The sequence below is a fragment of the Panthera leo genome, chromosome D3 (assembly GCF_018350215.1).
Source record: "Panthera leo isolate Ple1 chromosome D3, P.leo_Ple1_pat1.1, whole genome shotgun sequence".
NCBI lineage: Eukaryota > Metazoa > Chordata > Mammalia > Carnivora > Felidae > Panthera > Panthera leo.
In genome coordinates, this window is record NC_056690.1 from 15967845 (window position 1) to 15992063 (window position 24219).

The following is a 24219-nucleotide window of genomic DNA, read 5'->3' on the forward strand; positions in this document are numbered from 1 at the left end:
AGAGCCCAACACCCACAGGCCACAGGGGTCACTGTCTAAAAACAGCCAACCTCCAAACTGTCCCTACAAAGGAAGGAAATACCACCTGTGCAATTGCTTCGGTGCAAAGCGAGACAATATAAAGAACTAATCCCAAGCAGGACTTCAGAACCGGGGACGGAACAGAAGTGCTTTGGGATGTGACAGTGTAACATAATGGGTAAAAGTATGGGAGGTGGATCTAGGGGGCCCGGCTTCAAAACCCAGATCTCTTATTGCCTACAAAAGTAGATGTTTTAACCTCTGTGGCAGACTACAACTGGTCCCCCAAATCCATTCTTCCTGAAGCTGGAGGATGGCCATGCCACTAGATGGTATAGATGTAAGGTCATATGATCAAGTTCTAGTCAATAAAATAGGAAAGGAAATGATGTGCCCCACTTTCATATCTTTCTAAGTAAAAGGAATTTGCTTGTTCTGTCCTCTACTCCTTTTTCCTACCAGCCAGGTGAAATGAGAATATGAAATACCCGACTTCAACCACATCAAAGAGGACAACATCCTAAGGGATGAGGAGCCACAAGATGGAAGGAACCTGGGTCCCTGGATTATCACATACAACAGAGCTGCTCTGTCAGTTCCGACTGTATTTTGGTATCTTTTTGTTACAGTAGCTTAGTCTATACCTTAACTAATACATCCTATGTGCACCTGGGGGAGAAAAAATTGGAATGAACAGAGGGAAGTCAATGTGAGGCCACTGTAAGGAAAGAAGATTCATGGATCGGTTGTGACTCAGAGCAAGGGCAGCCTGAAGACACATGGCATGAAAAACATCAATACAAAGCCAGCAAGCTTTAAGAATCCCACAAAGGGCTTAGATGCAACAATACTACAAGTGGTGAGTTGCAAAACAATGGTTTCTTTGTAAAGACCAGCTCCTTCCTGGAAGGACACTGGTGAAGGCATCTGTTATACAGAATTGAACAGATTTCACCATGAACCAGACCAACAAAGCGCTGTTTCCATGGGCTGCCTGCCAGAACACAGAACTAGCCTTGTTATATAGAACCAGACATTAATACAATGGACTTCATTGAAATTTTCTATACGCCAGAAAATGGCAAGCCACATTCATTGGTATGTAACGACAAATAAATTTTTAACCATCAAATTTCAAAAGGATCCAAGTTCAATTTCCCTGCAATGCACTCCAAATTTTGAAAATCCCACTGGATCTAACTTGAATTACATACTTTAGAGAATAAAACTCATACTACTCATGTGTGATTTCCATAACACAGTAAGTAAATCTGTATGTAAATCAATTTCTATGAAATTAATCAGACATTCGTTGAATAAACGCATCTTAAGCATTTACTTGGGGAAGCACCACAGGAAGCAAGGGAAACAGAATCCCTCCATTAGTGGAGGGAGGTGTAGCCTGGTAGGGTAGCCCAACACCCACTCATGAAGAGGACACACAGGGTGTTATGAGTATGCAGCCAGAAGGGCAACCCTCCCGGAAGAAGAGAGGCCAGGATGAGTTTCTGGAAGAAGTGATACCTGGCCCAAGTCCAGAAGGAGAAACAGGAGTTAGCCTGGGAAACAGGGAAAGAGGGAACAGCGTGGAGAAAGGTCAGAGGCCAGATCAAAGAACCAAAGGAAGGTCAGGATGAATGTAAAGTAAAAACAAAGAAATGGTAAGCAACAAGCCTAGAGGTATATATGAAAAAGGCCTTGGAAACCACATGGAAGAGTCTGGACTTTATCCAGAGGGCAGCAGGGAGTCTTAAAGGGTTTTAACAGTGGGATGACTTGGCTGCAGTGTGTAGAAGACCTGGGGGAAGGGCAAGACAGATGGCAGGGAGAACACTTAGGAGGTTACTGCAGTAATGCAGGCAAAAAAAGATGGCAGCAGGAACTCACCCAGTCGAAGCAAGAATGGAGAGAAGAGACAGCTTTGAGAAATATATAGGTCACCGATTCCTACTTGTTTTATTCACTGATTTCTAAATGTATCTTCAATTAAACTGCATTTGCATTACAAGTGAACGTTCAACTGCCAGGGAGCTTAGGATAATTTATGTTTCCCCAAACTTCAAAGGTTTGGTGATCTATAAGTGGTCAATAGATACAATGGAATTTTGGTACTTCACGATACCAATATAGATCTATGGTCCCCTTATCTTGTGGCAGAATGTATTTCCAGATGCAGAAATGTTCAGATTTTAGAAAAGTAAAATGGTGCATTTACTTTATGTTATCTAACACCCTAGGGTATGGCTTGAGATATCACCCTGTAATCAAATGCAATCAAAATCACAATTTTTTGGCAAAATTACAAATAGTCATACTAAAGGGAATGAAGAAGAGATTCAGGTCAGGTTTTGCTGCCAAATAAGTAACTAAGGAACTTGAGGTTATTCAGAGCTCTGGGCATTTCAGAATTGCAGATAAAGAATGGGGGATCTATAATCATATCTTAGTTCCAATGCTGAGTTTGGATATTTATAAGAAAACTGTACCCTTAGCAAGCATTTTACTCCAAATTACCAACATACTTGAGAAGAGAATGCAGACAGGGAAATAATTACAAGATCCCATCAGCAATACCCAACTGAGCTATGAAAGAAGGGTGTAAAAATGTCATTGCAGCCAGGTATCAATGTGCTGAGGCAACTAGAACTCCAGGAGACAGCTGTTTTGAGATCATTCCCCTCTTGTAAGATGGCGGCTAGAAAACCTGGAAAGATGGTCATTAAGCTAGGAATGCCAATGCCAGGGGCAACATCCAGATGGAAGCCCCACGGACAAAAGGCCCAAAAAAGGAAGCCCCCTGCCACTGGGAGGTCTCTTAGCAGAGGAGAGACTGATATTCCCAGACCATAAGGCATTCCAGTTAGGCTGTGCCCAAGCGGAAGTCCACAGCAGTTAATTACACGATTAAAAAGAAAAAGGGAAGGTCTACCACTAGGACAAAGTCAATTGGTAGGGATAAAAATGGTGGCACCAAAGAGGTTAAAATTTTTGAAATGACCAGGTATTACCCTCTTGAAGATGCACTTTGAAAAGTGTTGAGCCATGAAAACAAAAATAGAAACAAAACTACTAGTCAACACAAAGGAAACTACGAGCTGGTATCACTCCCAGGGCCACTCTGGTCATCCTCATTGGCCACCCGAATACAAGCAATGTCAACCACCAGTTGTCATCACTGTTACATAGAACACTTAGAATTTGTCATCACCTCTACCATGTGGTTAGTGCAAGGCCAATCTCCTAATGCGTTTGTATGTAAACATTCTTGCTCAGAAGGCTAGGTGGGGCTGGGGCTCAGAAGGCTGTGGGGGGTACTTCTCTACCAGCAATAGGTTCTCAACTAATAGGAAACCAAATAAAGTGCTTATTACAGGTCACAAATAAAGGCAATAAAGTCCCCCAAAACTATCCAGTGGAAGTTTGAGATAAATTGGAATCCAACCCTTTCTTACCCTTTCCTCTTACATGAGCCTCTATAAGAGTTTCTCTCCATTCAAGGTAATAGTATGATAGTCTTGTTTTAAGGGCTTAATCAGGAACAAAAATTGTTTCTGGGATAAATTTTTTTACTTTAGGAATCTAAGCCCCCAAGAACCTAAACAAGGCTCCAGAATTAATTTTAGTATTGTGAAAGTTATGCTACACGTACATCAGAAATACTATGGCATTGTTCAAAAGAACAAGGCAGATCTGTATGTACTGACATGGAAAAATGTCCAGGGTAAATTGCTGAAAGGCAAAAAGCAAGCTGAAGAAAAGAGTAGAAAGTAATATACAAGTTTCATAAAACAAACTATATACATGTGTTATAAATATAGACATGGAAATATTTTTTCCACGAGGGTCAGGAAGAACATACATAACCAATAATAGGTTCCCCTAGGGAAAGGGATTAGAAAGAAAGGTAGAGAACTTTCCCTATTTCATACGGTTCTGCAATGTTTGCATCTTCTTAAAGTAACTGTGCATTATCTCAATTTTTAAAAATTAAAAAATTTAAATGATGTTCACTAGACTTAGTGGTTGATCATTTCACAGTATATACAAATACTGAATCATTACACTGTACACATGAAGCTAATGTAATGTTGTATGTCAATTATGTCTCAAAAAAAAAAAATTAAAGCAAGAGTCTATTAAAGGTAGTATCAGACTATTTCCAAATAAATGATTTCTCATTATTGCCCTTTAAGCCACAGCTACAATACTCAACAATAAATGGGGCTGTTTCTAAATGGGATAGCCCTTCATCTTTAGGACAAGGAGAACAGGGAGACACCTTAAAGTCAGGACAGCAACTCAACAGAGCATATGGACAAGAAACACATCCAATTCTATGTCTATGATATCTGAGTATCAGCACTGGACTAATTCCAGAGAGATGGATGAAAAGACTCACCAGATAAAGGTTATTTTTGTCCTGAAAGGCGTACTGTAACTGGGGAATCCAAGGGCTTGTGCTCTGAGATAATATGTTCCGTTCTTCCTCAAAAAATGAAACCTAGGGGGAAAAGAAACCCTTTAGACAATTATAATATAAAGAACAAAGTGTTAGGGGAGGGGTGAATGTCCCAACCTCTCTTTTTTTTTTTTTTATTTATTTTTTATTTTTTAATATATGAAATTTACTGTCAAATTGGTTTCCATACAACACCCAGTGCTCATCCCAAAAGGTGCCCTCCTCAATACCCATCACCCACCCTCCCCTCCCTCCCACCCCCCATCAACCCTCAGTTTGTTCTCAGTTCTTAACAGTCTCTTATGCTTTGGCTCTCTCCCACTCTAACCTCTTTTTTTTTTTTCCCTTCCCCTCCCCCATGGGTTTCTGTTACGTTTCTCAGGATCCACATAAGAGTGAAACCATATGGTATCTGTCTTTCTCTGTATGGCTTATTTCACTTAGCATCACACTCTCCAGTTCCATCCACGTTGCTACAAAAGGCCATATTTCATTTTTTCTCATTGCCACGTAGTATTCCATTGTGCCAACCTCTCTCTTTAAGCCTAAACTGATGTCTCTAGTTTAAGAAAAGAAAAACCATCCCTTAGCCCAGCACTCCACAAATTTCATTCATTCATCTACTTTGCTCATGATTTTTGCCAGATCTGTGTATTATCTGTCCAATTATTTACTTTTGTCCTTAAAGCAACTCACTTCTTTTGAATCTAAATATCTCCCTCTTTTTCTTCTTCACCTTCTCTCCCTGAATAATTCAGTCCTAAATCCATTAGGTGGAACAGAACAAGGTAAGCATCCATAACAGGTAGTAGGGAGAGTGGGACACAGTGGCCCAGAACAGGGTGCCAAGCCCAAGCAGGGTGAGGAGGGCGGCAACTATGTGTGGGGGCGGGGGGGGGGGGGGCAGGGGGAGGCAGTCCAATATCAGGTATCAAGGGCCCAAATAGGGTGAGGAAGCCATCCACATGCAGCGATAGCCTGGAACAGGGCATCTAAGCCTACCAATGAGAAGAGTGGCAGCAAAGACAGTAGACTGGATACACAGAGATGCATAAAATAAGCTAAAATATTATGGGTGATATCAGAGAAGGGAGCTACAAACACAGAAAGGGTGAACACTAGAATACACTCAGGGAAGTTGGACTGGACCTGGACGTACTGGTATGAACACATGGTTTTTCAATATACAGAGATGGAGAAATAGAGAAATAAATGTGTGTGTGTGTGTGTGCACGTGCACGCAAGTAGCTATATTAAAAACCTGAATTTCTATTCTCTAGCTCTGCTCACTGAAAGGGATCTGGAAGCAGTGACACTCCAACAGCAATAAGGACACCTAGTACCCGGATCTTGGTTTCTAAATACCATTTTACACTAAAAGAAACAGGCACCCTTTGAGAAAGGTCTGATTGCAAGGGTGGGGCAGGCAAGGTAAAAGTACAAGAGCTTTAACATCTTGCACCAGAAAGACAGTAACTCAAAGATGGGGATGCGTCAAAAGACACAGAAATCAACCTGAAGAGATTCTCATGGCCCAGCTTAGAGGACGATTTGAGTATAAAAATACATAATGACAGGAATGGCTTCTAATTCATTGACTTAAACAGGAACATGCAAGTCCATACAGCTATAAATTAAGAACCTGAAAGTTTTATGAGGATCGGGTATTTCCACAGTCTGAAAGCACCTCCCTACAGAATACTCATGTAATGACGAAGAAGAAAGGGGTGGCCCTACAGTGGAGAAGCATGGCCGATACCTAAGTGAACATCGACATGAATGTGACAAACTGAAATGGGGTCACCCGGTGGGACTCAATGAGAAGAACAGAACATCTTGTCTGTGATATTCTTGCCAAAGATCTATAACCTGAATGAACCTGAGCAACATTAAACATATCTGTATGTTTACAAAATAACTGGCCTGTAATCTTCAGAATGGCCAAGGTCATGAGAGTCCAGGGAAAACTGAGAAGCTGGTCCAGACTGAAAAAGACTAAAAAGACAGGACAACTAAATGTTATGTGTGATCCTGAGCTTGACCCTTTTGCTCTAAAAGACCATGAAACAGTTGGTGGACCATGAACGGGGTCTTAGGATTAGATGGCAGTAACGTAGCATTGTGTCTTTTCCAATAGTGATGGCTGTATTGTGGTTCACAGGAGAGCGTCCTTCTTGTAGGAAATGCACACTGAAGTATTTGGAGGTAACAGGACACCACTGGCAACATGTTTTCAAATGGCTCAGGAAGAAAAAAGTTGTTCATAGTTTGTGATAGTTTTACATGTCAACTTAGCTAGGCTATAGCACCCAGCTAATCTTAAGCATTGCTGTGAAGATATTTTGTAGATATGGTTAACAAGTCAACATCTACAATCAGTTGATTTTAGTAAAGGAGATGATCCTTCCTGGGTGGGTCTCAGCCAATCATATGAAAGAACAAAAGTGAGGCTTCCCTGATAAAGAAGAAATTCTGCCTCAAGTTTGCATTATCAGTTCTAGTGCAAGAGTTTCCAGCTTATTGACCTCCCCTACAGATTTCAGACTTTACAGTTCTTACAATTGGGTAAGTCATCCATACACGTGTATGTATGGATATTCAATGTGTATATGTATATATATTTAATGTGCATATTTTTATATATTATAGAATCCTGGCTGATACACTGTGCTTGCAACTTTTCTATAAATCTGTGACTATTTCAAAATAAAAATTATTTAACTTTAGGGGCACCTGGGTAGCTCAGTTAAGCGTCCGACTCTTGGTTTTGGCACAAGTCACGGTCTCATAGTTCGTGAGATCAAGCCCTACATCGGGCTCTGTGCTGACAGAATGCAGCCTGTTTGATTCTCTCTCTCCCTCGCTCTCTGCCCCTCTCCCGCTCTTGCTCTCTCAAAATAAATAAAACTTCAAAAAAGTAGTAATAATTTAACTTTAAATATGCCTTCTTCCATTTATTTTAACATCTATAAAACTCCCAGGTTTTAACACGCTAGTTAATATTAGACTACTAAACACCTCAAAATAGTTTTGTCCATGTACTACCTAAAATCATCTTGCATACCACCAGTGCTATATCGAACACATTCCAGAAACAACCCAACTTCTGTGATCTCCTGCACCTGATCTGTGGTCCTTCTTTCCTGGCACATAAAAGGTGTTCACTGAAGGTTGGCTGAACTGAGAAGGCTACATCTTCATTTGCTCACCATTGGCTCCTCATCTGACCCCTGAAGCCTCCATTAAAATAAAGTCTCAGGTGCCTGGGTGGCTCAGTTAAGCATCTGACTTTGGCTCAGGTGATGATCTCACGGTTCGTGAGTTCGAGCCCCCCATCAGACTCTGTGGTGACAGCCCAGAGCTTGCTTCAGATTGTGTATCTCCTTCTCTCTGCCCCTCCCCCACTTGCACTCTGTCTCTCTAAAAAATAAACATTAAAAAATTATTTTTATTTTTTTTAAATAAAATAAATGGTCTCTGAGGACTCTTCTGGTTCTCACAGAGCCCTGAACAGGTGTGCTGGCCTCTCCTAGGTGATAGGTCTTGCTTACAGGATGTCGCCTCTCTCTACCTCCTTCTCTGGCATTTCCTTTCATTCACACCCTGTGCTGGTTTTTCTCTTCTCATGCCCTTAAATTATGAAGCCTTGCCATGGCTCAATTAAAGACTCTTCTTTTATTCACCCTCTTAAGGAATGGTTGGGTAGCTTTTATTAGTTCCTGGATGTGTATTATTTTTAAAATCCCCCAGCCCACACCTCACACAGGGTCATCGTGAGTCATTCACCGGAAGGAAGGCACCCTATCTGCACATCTCTGTCGCTTGCCTGCAGTGCAGTATATTAGATTGTTTTCTTTTTACATGCACTACTTCCCACCTAAAACAGAAGCGTGCAAGGTCAGGGCTACACTTCATGCCTCCCCTCAAGGACCCAGAAGCACACCACACACAACAGGTGCTCAGTAAGTTTGTACCGAGGATAGGTGGCTGCTCAGATACTGGGAGGTTAAGTGAACACCTCCCATTCCTCCCTTCCAAATGATCGGCAACGTCCTGTCATTTCTCCTTCCTGTGAAGTAGCTCACATTTCACTGCTAAACACAGGCTACATCATTCTCGGACTCTGACAAGCAGCTTCCTGCCCTCCGCTGCTTCTTTGACTGGAGGCCACGCAAAGCCACTGAGTCCTCAGACTCTGATCCCAACCTCCTCCTTCCAAAAGTGTAAATGATCCCCAGCTGCCTCACAAAGTGAGCTGCCATTCCAAACAGTTCTTGGGGAAATGAGGAGTTAACATTTAATAGGTACAGAGTTTCTGTTTGGGAGGATGAGAAAATTCTAGAAATATTGGCTATGGTTGCACAACATTGGTAAATGCACTTAAGGCCAGTGAATTGTACCCTAAGAAGGATTAAAACAGTTAAAACCCTAATTAAATAATTACAACCCTAATTTTAGGGGCACCTGGGTGGCTCAGTCAGTTAAGTGTCCAACTTTGGTTCCGCTCATGATCTCATGACTCAGGAGTTTGATCCCCGCATCGGGCTCTGTGCTGACAGCTCAGAGCCTGGAGCCGGCTTCAGATTCTGTGTCTCCCTCTCTCCCTGCCCTTCCCCCACTTGCGCTCTGTCTCTCTCTCTCTCTCAAAAATAAAAAAAAAAATTAAAAAAAAAATTTTAAACAGTAAATTTTATGTTATGTATATTTTGCCACAATAAAAAAAGGTTCATCAGATTTCCCACCAATTACCCTCTCCCCACCCAAATGTCTCATTTCTCCCCATTTCCTAGTCCCATCTGTTCTAAACCACTAAGGAAACACACACACACACACACACATCTGTACAGCATTCTAGTACTCAAACCTCCAGAACGTCACACATACACTTCCACCTGCCACACTCCTGTCACGTCTCTCCGCCCAGAACCTGCATTCGCTTTCAGCAGTGTGAACCTCCCCTAACCATCCCTGGCTCACTCACATCTCTCCTCACTCCCCAGCTGGTGAATTTGCTAACTGCTCTCCCTTCTGTGATGTTTAGCTGCTAAGCGCCTGCTTTATACATTTGCATTTTTTCTCCACTTTCCAAAGTTGTTTTTAAAACCCTGCAACTAACGGCCATGGAGCTTCAATTCCTTTCACGGGCTTCCCACGGAGCCGGGTACATTATCAGACACATGATGTGTGCTCGGACGTCTGTAACTAATAAATTGCTCTGAACGCCAAGGCTGATGGCAGTCTCTCTAGAAACTCGGCAAATGAATCGATATGTCTGGAGCAGCAGCCTTGTTTAAAAGAAAGAAAAACACCATGACCATAAAAAAGAAGTTCTTACCTGCTCTCAAACAAGCAACAGTCTCGCCACAGGACGATTTTATTTAATTTCTTCAAAGGCCTGTTTTAAAATCAAACACATATGCCCACAACACAAGTATAGAAAATGTGCACACAACCATATGCTGCCTAACCCCACAATATGCACATGTCGAAACTGCCAGCTGACGGTCATAAAGGGTCATCTTAAATTCATTAGTTAAAAGGCCACGTTGATTCTGAATAAAATACAACTATAGAAACACAATAAAGCCATCGCGGGAAGCTTGTGAGCCCTCAAAATGAGTCAGTATCAGTTCAAGAAAAGCTGAGAACAGGAGAGCTCTTTCTGCAACTGTAATTAACCAAAGAGTCGCCGAGGAAAACTTGCTCAATCCCAGATGTCAATTCAGCAGATGATTGCCCCTGCAGTGAACATCCTGGTACAGAAAGGGGAAAGGGTGTGGTGTGAAAATGCTCCTACCTGCTCTTGGGCCAACAAGGCCGTCTTCTTCATGACCTTCATGGCATAGACGTCGCCAGTTGCTCGCTCTCTTACCACCTGCACTTCAGCAAAGTGGCCACAGCCCACGAGACTTCGGAATTCAAAGTCTTTTGCTGAAGGCTGGAGCTCCTGTAACTCAGCGATGGTGTCGGAATCTGCAAGAGATGTAAGAGTTACTCCCAGGTGAGTGAAGCACTTTCCAATACACGCATCTTTATGAAAGCACAAAAAAAAAAAAAAAAAAAAGAAAGGAAAAAAGTGTTCCTATGTGTTCCCTCGCTGTCAAAAGACATTTTAGTCACTTTCCCATCCGTCATGAATAATTATAAAATCAGCACAAAAGTGTTTTTATATGTTAAGTTTAAAATTAAGGGCTCCAGAAATTCCAAAGCAGTTTCCATGGTAGCTACGATTTGAATCCTGTAGACTCAGAAAATAGGAGGAGAACACAAATCAGCCTTTTCTTCTTCCTCTCTGAAGGCCACAGGGCAGCGTTTGGTCAAACGCGCTTATCAGCATTTAGACTGGTTCATAATGTGACGTAAGCAACACGATTCCCAACTCAGTCGACTTTAGAGCTGACCTCCCGCTTATCCCATTCTAGTGCTACCGCACAGTGTTATCCCACAAACCCATCTCTTTCGGATTGTCAGTAATACCTCCTTTCCCTTAATATGGAGCAGTGCTACCAAAAAGAAAAAGAAAATGGAGCCCTGACATTTGCTCTGCAGCACTGACAGGTCACACACCTGGAAGGGTTTGCAACTATCTGTTTCTTTGCCTATGGTCGTACTCCTTTTTCAAGTGCAATCTCTCAGTCAGTATCTTAGTCTGCTCAGGCTGCCGTAACAAAATACCATAGATGAGGTGGCTTAAACAACAGGCATTTATCTCTTACGGTTCTGGAGGCTGGGAAGTCCAAGATCAAAGTGCTGGCAGACCGAGTTCCTAGTGGGAACCCACTTCCTGGCTTACAGACAGCCATCTTCTCACTATATCCTCACAAGATGGAGAGAGACAGAACCCTCGTCTCTCTTTTTCTTCTTCTAAGGACAACAATTCCATCACAGAGGCCCCACCTTCATGACTTCATCATCATATGAATTTGCAGGGGGACACAAACATTCAGTCCATAACAGGTGGAGATCCTGAATGTATGAAGTATGGATTAAATGGATGGCAGATTTGGAATCTACAGTATATTTACTGACACTCTAAGAACAGTAAGCTGGGACATCACTGGATATGCAATGACTCTCTAAGGATCTGAAAGAGGGAAGTGGAACAGCTGTAGCTGACTAAAAAATTCAATCCTGCACATTACAGAGAAGCTGCATCAAATATAGGGGTTATGCTCCAAAGGAAGACAAGAGGAACACGGAATCAAAATTATTCTGGAGAATCCCTCAGAAAGGTGCCATGATGAGACCAAGAGACTCTTGATATCCCAGACAGACACTAAAGTCCTCCAGGCATTAGGGCAGGTTGCCCTTTCCATGGTTGGGCACCAAATAAACTCGGGAGCTACATTCTAGAGCTACGCTCAGCAAGTTATTCACACAATAGGAGGAAGTTAATCCAACAAGGGGAAAAGTCATTTCATTACCTATAGTCATTGAGCAGAATATTGATAAATTAGCCAATACAATGTTAATTGGTATCCACCTCCTTTCTTTGTTGTGTGGGTGGAGTCGCATTCACTTGGATCAAAGGTACACATGATGAACTCCACTGCACTGAGTGCCTTCCCACCTGTCTCTTCAGCCAGTCATCCTGAAAGCATTTCCCTTTGGTCCCTGGAGGAATCAGGCAAGCGTGGTCGGCACATCCGAATAAATTCATCATAACCATTGCGAAAAATAAATCTGGAGCACCTTTGTGGAGGATTCATGCAGAAGCAAGACTGAACGCTGCACAATATCTTCCTTCTGCCCTGCCATCCCTGTGCCAAGCCCTGTCTCTCTTCCCTGCCATTTTTCCAAGTTTCTTTCAGGTCAAGTATTTGAGTTTTGAATTATAATTCCCCAAATATGCTGGCTTGCAACTTCCTGGGTTGAACCTGATTTTATTACTGCTTGCGCATGAAGCCAGCCTCTCCCAATTCTCTGTTAGGCCTTGGGTCCCTAAGTTGCTTACTGCATTTGTCCAATTCAACTCTGGATCCATCGCTGTAACCACCAGGCATTTCAGTCACACAAGTAAATAAACCGCTATAGACAGAACCACAAGGATACTCAGAATTCTGAGAAACCTTACCAAATTTTAGGTCTTTTTCCAAAGGCTTTGAATTATTAAGGTGAATGATTGAGATACTAAACTCAAGTCTATGACTATTAAAAAAAAAAAAAAAAAAAAAAAGACGATTCACAATTTCCCTCCATGCCAGCAGCTTCTGTGATTCCAAAACCACATCACACTTCAGCCCTGCACACTGTTAGTTACAGCATTTAAGTACCGAATATTGAGGTGGAAATGAAGACCCAAAGCATGGTAATGAAAAGGCAGTCAAAGCGTGACCTTGTCAGATAAACATTTGGACCCAGGGGCAAAAGCCAATACAGCACAGTGTATCGCTTCCTTTTCTGCAACTCAGTCATTCAACATTTCAATTTCTAGGAATTTGTCCTTCACAGAAACGTTAGCAGATGTGCTTGAAATAGACAGGAAGATATTCATCATGAGCACTGCTTGTAACAGAAAAATAATCAGAAATGACCTAAAGGTCCATCAGCAGGGAAGTGGAATCGACCTAAAAGTCCCACCCACATAAAACCATATTAGGCACATGAGGTAGCTCAGTCTCCACTAGAATATATTACATATTCTTTAAGGGCAGGAATTTTTGTCAGTGCTGATCACTACTGTGAACACAGTACCTAAAACGGAACCTGGCACACAGCAAATGCTCCGTAAATATTTGTTGAGTAAATACAATGCTAAGTGAGCAAAGCTAGTAGCAAAATATTACATACATATGATCCACTTTGTGTAAAATTAAACAAAAGTAATGTTAGAACATACACGCCAAGGGTTGATAACTGCTTGTTGACTGGTACGCATGAGCTCATTACATTATTCTCTTTACCTTAAGACCCACTTCAAAATGTCCATAATAAATATTTTATAAGGACAAAAAAAATTGCAACACTATGCACCAAACTGTTAACAGCGGTTATCTTAGATAAGATTTTGAGGGATATTCTCTCATTTTGACCTTTTATTTATTTTTATTTTTAATTTATTAGACAGAGAAAAAGGAAGAGAGTGCAAGAGTAGGGGAGAGGGGCAGAGGGGGGGAGAGAGATAGAGAGATAGAGAGATAGAGAGAGAGAGAGAGAGAGAGAGAGAGAGAATCCCAAGCAGGTTCCAAGCTCAGCCCAATGTAGGGCTCGATCCCACGACCCTGGATGGTGACCTGCGCCAAAATCAAGAGACTGATGCTCTAACTGGCTGAGCCATTGAAGCACCCCATGTTTATTTAATTTTTTTTATCATTTGGACCTTTTATATATTTAACTTTGTATTATGTTTAGAATTGGAAAAAAAATTTCTTATAGTTATAACTCGCCCATACATACTACAGTTGTTAACATACAGAAGCTTTTGCCTACAGTAAATGTAGCTGAAAGAGTATAGGATTAAAGCTACCGTCAAACCACCAAGAATAGTCCAATGTCAACAATTATCAACACTTTGTTATTCATGTTTTATTTTTTTAAGTTTACACACACACACACACGCATGCACGCACGCACACACAAGTGAGGAGGGGCAGAGAGAGAGAGTGAGAGAGAGAGAGAGAGAGAGAGAGAGAGAGAGAATCCCAAGCAGGCTCCACACTGCCAGGGCAGAGCCTGACACAGGACTCAAGCCCACGAACCGTGAGATCATGACCTGAGCCAAAGTGAGACGCCCAACCGAGCCACCCAGGAACCCCCATTCATGTTTTAATATCAGTTTATTTTTTACACAAATTCTACAATACAATACTTACAATTTTGCCCCTTAACTTTGTTCACTCAGCAACATAATCATTCGACCAATACTTACTGAACATCTATCATGTGCCAGACACTGTTTTAGGCACTGGGAATAGAACAGTAATTAAGAAACAAAAATCTCTTCCCTGGGTTCCCAGATGTGGGTTCCCTGTCCTACTTTGGCTCCAGCTAGGGATACCACTTCAGGGCCATACCCACTGTCTCATTTCCTCCAACGGTCTCCATGCAGTAGCATGGAGTAGCAACGGTCTCTTATGTAGTAGCAACTTTTGGGCCCTTCTACCCATGTAAGAACACTTAGATTCCAAAATAGAAACTTAAAAAGAGGTTGGGGGGGGGGGGGGGGGGAACCAGACATACTAACGTAATCACCCTTTTCCAATCACAGCCTCTCAGCCGTACTCTCCAGGAAGCCTCTTCAAAAATATGAAACAGTTCCTTGCAAGAGAATTCTATTAGAAAAATCTACATTTCGCTAAGTCTAAGCGCCCTGATTACTGAATGAGTCTAGAAGATCCACTACTTTAAAGTAACCAGAGGGCAGACTCAAGATTAATGAAGGAGCCGGTAGATGGCTTGATAAATTAGTCTGTCTCATAATTTCCCTTCCCCTCCCACTCCCTATTTGAGGATTTAAATATTCAAGAAAATAAGGTGGGAGTTTATTCAAAAAAAATATGGAATAATGAATAGTACCCAAGTACATTTCAAAGTTAAAGACCTACAATATATTAAATATACTTGGAGGCTGGTGGCTACCATTACTGGTTAACATTTATTATCTCCTGTGTGCCAGGCAACGTAAGCCTAATCTGTGCACTAACTCATTCAAGCCCCACACAGCCTTATTGGATATGCATTTTCCCCATTTTGCAGATAAGGAAACAGAAAAGACAAGTGGACATACACTAATTTTATCTACTGAAAACTCTCAGCTCCTTTGGGCACTTCCACATCCCCCATTCCATGAGACCCTGGTAACTGCAGTGCCCTGAACCCCTAGGCACCCAGAGGAGGCCCATAACACTTGACATCCTGGCCTGGCCCCTGGTCACGGGGTAGACAGATGACCCAGAACAGAACCAGTTAAAATCTTTCCTGGGGATCCTATTAATACAGAGAGTGGAAAATAAATATTGCATAAGGTGTGGTAGCCATCTCCAAAGATGGTGCCAACGAATCATACACACACCTCCTGGAACTCACGCCCTTATGTCTAGACTCCCTGGCACATGGAATCTGGGCAGCCCCACGACTCACTTCAAACAAGACAATGCAGCCAAAGAGATCTTACGTCCCTTCCACACATAAGCCCTGAGAATTCCCAGCAGTTTCCACCTTGGTGCTTTTGAAAGCCCTGAGCTACCATGTAAGAAGTCAACATCTCTACTAGAGAGACCATGTAGATCAGAGGTCAGAAAGCTTTTCTTTAAGGGCCAGAGAATAAATATTCAAGGCTCTGTAAGCCATATGGTCTCAGTCACCACTACTCAAAGGCCTTGTAGTGGGACAGCAGCCACAGGCAGTATGTGAACAAATGGACCTGGCCAACACCTTCCAGTAAAACTTGCTTTACAAAACAGGGATCCCAGGCTGTAGTTGGCTAACCCTTGATGGAGAGACCACACAGGGAAGCCACTTGGAGAGCAAGAGGCCTGGAGACTTCACAGAGGGAAAGGCCCCGTCATCCCAGAGTCCCAGCCGAGTCCAGCCTTCTAGGCAACATACCAGACACTGTGCAGGCCATCTTGGACTTTCTAGACGAGGAGAGTCCTGGGTGCCTGCAATCTTAGCCCAAGTCACATGGAGTGGAAACATCCTCAACCCACAGATTCATGAGGCGTAATACAACGATTATAGTTTCAGACCACTATAGTTCAAGGTGCATGGTTACACAGCAAAGTCGCATAAGGGAGGGTTTCTCAAACTCGGCACTACTGAAATTTTGGGCCAGATAATTCTATGCTATTCTGTCATTGCAGGAAGGTCAGCATTATCTCTGGCTTCACCCACTAGATGCCAGGAGCACCCTTCCCTGCAAGTTGTGACAACTGAAAATGTCTCCCAAACATTGCCAAGTGTCCAGGGTGGGGGGGTAGGGAGGTGCAAAACCACCACTGGCCAAAAAACACTGATGTAAAGTAATAAAATACAAAACTGGGACACCAGCAGCCCACTCCCCCACATTGAGTAAGACACGAACAGGGTGTGGCCAAGGCCGATTTATGACTTTCATAGGGCCTAGGTACATCTGCTTTCATCAGCCTCTTCCTCCATTAAAAAAAAAAAAAAAAAAATCAGGGGGCGCCTGAGTGGCTCAGTTGGTTAAGCCTCCAACTTCGGCTCAGGTCATGATCTCACTGTGGGTTCGAGCCCCGCATCAGGCTCTGTGCTGACAGCTTGGAGCCTGGAGCCTGCTTCGGATTCTGTGTCTCCCTCTCTCTCTCTGCCCCTCCCCTGCTCACGCTCACTTACTATCTCTCTCTCTCAAAAATAAACATTAAAAAAAGTCAAAAATTATATTTTATGATACCACTGACAAAAGGATAAATATAACCCAAAATCACTATAATTATTTTGTTCATAGTTTTCTTGTTTCAAACTAAATTTAAATTAAATTAATGAAAATAAGTGCAATTTATTAAAATTAAATACTGTGCCTGCTATGCCTGCAGGATTATCGGCCCTGAGTGGGTATAAGGATGGAGCCAGTGGGGCGCCTGGGTGGCTCCGTCGGTTAAGCGCCAACTTCAGCTCGGGTCACGATCTCGCGGTTCATGAGTTCGAGCCCCACGTCGGGCTCTGTGCTGACAGCTCGGAGCCTGGAGCCTGCTTCGGATTCTGTGTCTCCCTCTCTCTGACCCTCCCCCATCCATGCTCTGTCTCTGTCTCAAAAATAAACAAACATTAAAAAAAAAAAAAAAAGGATGGAGCCAGAGGACTAACTCACATATCTGGATCCAGCCATGCCTAAAGTTTGACCCATCCCTGGATGGGATTCATGAGCTCAGTTTCATGAGCCATAAATTCACTTATTTGGCCTAAGCTAGTTTGAGTTGAGTTTCTGTCACTTGCAACCAGGAGACCTGACTTATCTGTTCTCCCAAATGCAACAGGTGGAAACTGACCTTAAAACTGAGTCTGCCTTCCTCAGAGCAGAGTTCCTACTCACTACCACCAACCACTAACTCATTCTGCCTGGGGCATTTTTGCAGTTTTCTCTCCCAGAACACTTTTCCAGAAAAACCTCTCCAAACTTACATTTGCGGACAAAGTTGCTCACGTGCTTAATCTTCATCAGAGCAGGCTGACTGCATTCTTCAAAGAGAACGAAGAGGGCATCTAATATCCCTTCTCGGGAAAGAGGAGACATCTGCTGTTGAGTCAGAAAGGGTGGTTTCCCCTAAAAACAGCAAACAGCAGATGGAGACACTGTCAATAATGAAAAGCTTTGATCAATAACATCCACACAGAGTAAATTACAAGCTACCAACTCTAACTGCTCACGACACACGCTAACAGCACAATTCTGTGGCTTCATTCTTTAAAGCGACATCAATGGAGAGTCATTAAGTTATCACTTGTACAATTCCATTATTGTGGGCTTCTTTCACCGGTGCCTGGGAAGAAAACCTTCACGAGCGTGCCATTGATAAGAAAAGGCCCCTCCTTCTTAACAGTCTGAGGCTCACGGGAACATTTACTCCGGACCCTGCTGGTTCTGACGTGTTTCCATGTCTCTACAATAGGACACAATGATTGCTACATCTTTCAAGTGCGCCCAGAGGTTTGCTAATATAACTGCAGTTTCTTTAATTTACTTGAACAATCTAAAGTAGTGTGAACGAAGTGCCCACACTGAAGCTGAATTTATTCATGACCTAGACCAACAGTTCCAAACTGGCAGACTGTATCTAGCCCACAGACATGTTTTGTTTGGCCTGCGGCATTTATTTATTTTTATTTTTTTTTAAGTTTATTTCATTTTTGAGAGAGACAGAGTGTGAGCAGGGGAGGGGCAGAGAGAGAGGGAGACACAGAATCCAAAGCAGGCTCCAGGCTCTGACCTGGAGTCAGCACAGAGTCAGACTCAGAGCTCGAACTCACGAACCGCAAGATCATGACCTGAGCCAACAGTCATGATCAGACGCTTAACCAACTGAGCCACCCAGGCACCCCAGGCCTGCAGCACTTAAATTTGAATTTTCTGCCAATATTGAAAAATCAGGAAATTCCATTCAAAAGAAAGGGTGGGATTTGAGGGTTCTCCTAAAATACTGGAGGGTTGGGCAATATTGTCCCACATTCCCGTCTGGTGATGCTGAGCTGTGGTTGAGTGATGCTGCCCCTCTGTAGTGAATGTGTTCAGCAGTTCACTGCAGACCTCACTGCCAGTCTTCCATCTGGCCCATGTGACTCACTTATACTCACTTCCTGGCCCCTAGGGACATGAGTTTGCAACCTCTGGTCTAGAGCAAAGATTTCCATGGGCCAGGCTATGGATTGTGTGGGGTCTCTCTGCCAAGATGGCCACCAACAGGCCCTCTAACTCTGTAGGTGCTGCTGCCACTCCCATCAAGAGCCAGAGTCTATTTCTCCTCCCCTTGAATCTGTACTTTCTCTGTGACTTGCTTTAAGCAACAGAAGGTGACACAAGTGACACTGTGCCAGTTCTGGGCAGAGTTCTAAAGGAGCCTAGCACCATCTGCTTTTCTCTTTGGGGAAGCCAGTCGCCATGTAAAAAAGCTTAGACCAGACGGGGGTCAGCAAACTATGGCCCATAGGCCAATCTGGCCCACTGCCTGTTTTTATAAATAAAGATTTATTGGAACACAGCCACACCCATTCATTTACATACCGTGGCTGCTTTTGTGCTACAGTGGCAGAGTTGAATAGTTGGAGCTACTCCCAAAGCCTAAAATATTTATTATTTACAGAAGAAAGTTACCAGCCCTGGGTTAGATTACTTAATAATGAAGGACTTCATAGAGAAGTCAGCTAGAGGAAAAGTCAGATGCCCCAGCCAGCAGTCAGCACCCAGATGTTCCAGTCCCAGCCAAGCTCCCAACATAATATGGCCCCTTGAGTGACCCCAGCTGACATCACAGGGTAGAACAGAACTGCCTAGTTGAATCCAAATAACCCACAGAATCAGAAGAAAAATAAATCATTGCTGCTTTAAACTTTGTGAGTGGTTTCTTACACAGCACTGGATAATAGAAACAGACTGGTTACATTGAATCAGCCGAAGAACTTAGCCAAAAAACAACAAAAAAATTCTCTGGTGCTATCCCCGACCTACTGAGTGAGAATTTTCCAGGTTGTGGCTTAGAATCTGTTTTTTTGTTTTTTTATGTTTACTTATTTTTGAGAGAGGGAGAGACCAAGAACAAGCAGGGGAGGGGCAGAGAGAGAGGGGGACACAGGCTCCGAGCTGTCAGCACAGAGCCCGACGCGGGGCTAGAACTCATGGACCGCGAGATCATGACCTGAGCCGAAGTTGGCCGCTTAACCGACTGAGCCACCCAAGCGCCCCTTAATGTTTATTTTTGAGAGGGAGAGAGACAGAGCATGAGTGGGGTAGGGGCAGAGAGAGAGGGAGGCACAGAATCCTAACTAGGCTCCAGGATCTGAGCTGTCAGCACAGAGCCCGATGTGAAGCTTGAACTCATGAACTGGAAGTTCATGACCTGAGCCACCCAGTCACCCCTGTTGGTGTTTCTTAAAATGTCCCTTATTTATTTAAAAAAAAAAAAAAAAAAAAAAAAAAAAAAAAAAGTCCCTTATTTTTGAAGTGAAAGGACTGGAGATAATAGGCCTTTCTCTGTACATCCTTTACTTGGCAAAATAAAAAGCTGGCAAACCTAGATTAGCCCAGCAAATTTGTGAAATTTTGCTGGCTCAAAAACCTAAAAATCTGCTGCCCGCCAACAGAGAAGTCGTTGGAAAGTTAAGCAGAATGTTAGTAGAAGCTAAGACCCAATCTAGAGTACTTACCTGGATGGAAAACAAAATCACTACTCTATCTAAACCTTGGTAAAATAGCCCTGTACCGGAAAGAACAGTATCCAGTGCCTGTTTAGACAATTGTCATGTGTATGCTACAGTTGCAAACACTAGCAGTTGTGGGGGCAGGAAGGAACTCATCATTAAAAAAAGATGAACTGGGGAGAAGCACAATCCTTGCTTCTATAATGACACTTAAATATAATATACATTTAATAAACTCTGACACACACTGGCAATGTCACCAGTGGTTACATGTCTGATCTCTGGAGCTTGGCGCTGCCATTTACAAGCTGCATGATCCTGGACAAGTCCTTGCCTCTCTTGCTGCCTGTCTCCTCCTATTTAAAATGTAAGTCAAAACAGTCCTTACATCTGTTCTGATGCGAGATAATCAGGAGCACGCTGGCCCTGTACCCAGCTCTCTGGAAGCCACACTTGTTACATAATGAGCACACTATAAGCCCTTAGTAAATTTTGTAAGAAGTTGGAAAAGTTTTGGAGTAAAATGTAGAGGGGCTAAAATGTGGCAGTACTCCAGTCAGCTAGGGTCAGAGGCAGACTATTCATTTGTGAAAAATATCTCATGGCTTAAAATGGCAACAGGGAAGATGGCATAGAACAACCTAAGCCTTCAGTCTGTCTCCACTGATCTGTTTGAACATTCCCCAATACCAGTATTTTGGGGGGGAAATGTCATCAAAAAAGTATTAGTATTTATCATCATACAGGCATCCATGCATAAATACCCTCCTAAATATAATTACTGTTAAGTAAACATAAAATTTAAAATATAATTTAAATAAGTGTAAATTAAAATAAAATTTAAAAATAGAGTTACTGTTAAGTAAACATTACTGGGGCACCTGGCTGGCTCAGTCAGTAGAGCATGCAACTCCTGATGTCAGAGTTGTGAGTTCAAGTCCCACATGGGGTGTAAAGATTATTTAAAGTCTTTTTTTAAAAATGTATCATTACTAGGGCGCCTGGGTGGCTCAGTCACCTGGGTGGCTCAGTTGGTTAAGTGTCCAACTTCAGCTCAGGTCATGATCTCAAGGTTCATGAGTTCGAGCCTCACATCGAGCTTTGTGCTGATAGCTTGGAACCTGAAGCCTGCTTTGGGTTCTGTGTCTCCCTCTCTCACTGCCCCTCCCCTGCTCGTGCTCTCTCTTTCAAAATTAAATAAAAACATTAAAAATATTTTTTAAATTTATCATTACCATAACTAATATCATTTCTACACTTAACATTAATAATAGTTACCATTTATAACTATTGGCTTATCAAGAGCTAAGTGTTTTACGTAAATTATCTCATTTAATCCTCATGACAACCCTCTGAATTTGGTGCTCTAACCTCTATTTTCAAGAGTGGCAAATGCAGGCACCTTAGTAATTCAGTTGGTTGAATGTCTGACTCTTGGTTTTCAGCTCAGGTCACGATCTCATGGTTTGTGAGTTTGAGCCCCCACATCTGGCTCCACACTGACAGTGCAGAGCCTGCTTGGGACTCTCTCTTTCTTTTTGCCTGTCACCCATTCATGCACTCTCTCTCTCAAAATAAATAAAACTTAAAAAAAAAAAAGAGTGGCAAATGGGTTCAGAGAAGGCAAATGAGTCACTCAAGGTAACACAGCTAACTAGTGTGGGGCCAGGATTCAAACCTAAATCTTCACTACTATCCATATTGTCTCCCTGACTTGTGAATATATAAGTCAAACAAGGATTTCTACACGAACTATGTTTCATCTACATCAAAAACAAAAGAATTAGAAATCTACTTGGAAATTATTTCCTGATAGTAAGCTTTAATACTTCTGGGGTGATAGAAATGTTTTCTATCTTTCTTTCTTTCTTTCTTTCTTTCTTTTTTTTTTTTTTTTTTAAGTAGGCTTCATACCCAGCACAGAGCCCAACATGGGGCTTGAAGTCAGGACCCTGAGATCAAGAGTCAGATGCCCAACCGACTGAGCCACCCATGCAACCCAGAAATGCTCTATATCTTGAATGGACTATGGTTTTCACAGGTGTGGGTATTTATCAAGCTTTGTTTTGTTTGTTTTAAATAAACATCTCTTGAATGAAAATAGGATTACACCTATAGCAATTATGGTCAAATATTTTCTCGATAAATCTTGTTTTTCTTTCTTTAATAAAAGGACAACAGTATAGATGTGTAAAGTGTGAGAAATGATTTTTTTTTAAAAAAAGAGAGATCTCCTTTCAAGGACAAGTTCAGCTATCTACTCCTCTGTCCGTACAATGGCTCCTTTTTCCAAAACTATCAGCAATATAAAACATCCAATGAGATTTCTCCTAGAAGATTAGCCTCAGTCCTATAAGGATAAGAGCAACAAGGAGGGGCCAAGGGAACACACGCAGGTGAAAGAGTTGGCAGCCTGTTACCTGGAAGAAATGATTCAACCTGGAGGCCCGGCTGGCAATGGGTTCAGCAGCACCAGCGTCCAGCAGATTCCTTGCTCCATATTTGAACTTCAACATCTCTCCAAAGGTGAAGAGATACAGGAGCAGAGCAAGTGTGTGCTACCAATTTGAGGAGGAAGAGCCTGAAAAATCCTGATCTTCTTCAAGATGTTGGGCACAGGGAGGTAAAAACAGTCACCACACAGGTCTTAGGAAGTTCAGTCTGGCAAATCTGGCATTAAAGAGCAGATTTTTATTCACTATAACAGGAGGTAATACACTTATCTGACATAGTCTCTTACTTATAAATAAATTTATTATCTACTCCACCTATAGTGTAAGCCCTTGTGGAGCTCCACAAGGGCTTACACAGAGCCAGGACACATAGCAAGTGCTAATAAATACTTACAGAATCAATGACTTAAGTAAATGACATAGTATGTTGGAAAGTAATACGTGCTACAGGGGTTAAAAAAGGAGAGGGAGAGAGCAAGGTAAGGGCAACTGGTGTGTGTGAGCAATTTTTAACAGTGTAGTCAGAGTAGACTTCACTGAGAAGGTAACTAACATTTGAAGCAAAACCTGAAGTGGGTAAGTAGTAAGTCTTGCTGATGGGCGGGAGAGGGAAGAAAAGTGTGCCGGGCAAAGGGAACAGCCAGAACTAAGGCTCTGAGGCAGGACCTGGCCTTCGCTAACAATAGCAGGGAGACGCGAGTGACTGGAGTGGCTGGAGCAGAGGGAAAGGCACTGGAAGTAGGAGGTGACGGATGGTACCAAAAGTGAAGGCACAAAATTGTCAAGATCACACGGATAATAGGGAGCTGCCGCGCTCCACTAGCCGGAATAATGCAGTTAATGCGGACAGGTAAATGAGGCAGGGCGGATCACACACGGGACCCCACCCTGTTTAAGAAGGATCTCACAACTCCTCCCGCCCCACGGCACCACCTGCAGACCTTTCAGCTCCCTCGGAGGGGGACCCGCGCACCTCCAGCCTGGGAAGACCCTCAGGCCCCCGGCAGCCTTGGAGGCGGCAACACCGCCCTCCCCGCAGCGGGGGGGGAAAGCCGGGACTGGTGTGGGTGGAGGCGGCCTATCCCCGGGTTTGCAGAGTGGGGTGGGGGAGATATGGGCGTGCGGGGTTCACACTCACGCTCCGCCGACCCAGCCAGTGCGCGTTCTGCTCCGCCCGAGGTCTCCCGCCTCTGCATTTGAACGCCGAACAGCGTGGGCGGGGTTCAGCCGTGTCCGGGCCAATCAGAGTGCCCGCTTCTAGGAGGAACAGCTGCGTGTCAACAAAGTTCCGCCTATGTCCTAAAAGGGATAGAGGAAGTGGAAGGGAGAACCAATCAGATTGTTACTTCCTTTGACTCGTGACCAATGGAAAACGGGCAAGGGCAAACGCGGCCGGGCAGGTCCTGGAAGTTTGAAATTGACGGTTAAGCAGGGTGCTGCATTTATGGAATTGTTTGTTTGTGTCTAGGATCCCTG

General features: G+C 43.1%; 1 protein-coding gene across 14 annotated transcripts in view; it reads right to left on the bottom strand.

The window, feature by feature from the left end:
* CIT (citron rho-interacting serine/threonine kinase) overlaps positions 1–23930 on the bottom strand; it is a 168862-nt gene extending 144932 nt beyond the window's left edge. For 6 of the 14 annotated variants that reach the window (XM_042911697.1, XM_042911700.1, XM_042911701.1 and 3 more), the window contains exons 1-5: positions 23685–23875; positions 22711–22960; positions 17561–17702; positions 10278–10453; positions 4421–4522 (exon numbers count right to left, since the gene is read on the bottom strand). In XM_042911697.1, coding sequence (XP_042767631.1) covers positions 4421–4522; positions 10278–10453; positions 17561–17702; positions 22711–22806 — 516 coding nt within the window. In that variant the 5' untranslated portion in view covers positions 22807–22960; positions 23685–23875. The other 8 variants (XM_042911708.1, XM_042911707.1, XM_042911705.1 and 5 more) reach the window with 3 other exon arrangements.
* Positions 23931–24219: the final 289 nt, after the last annotated feature.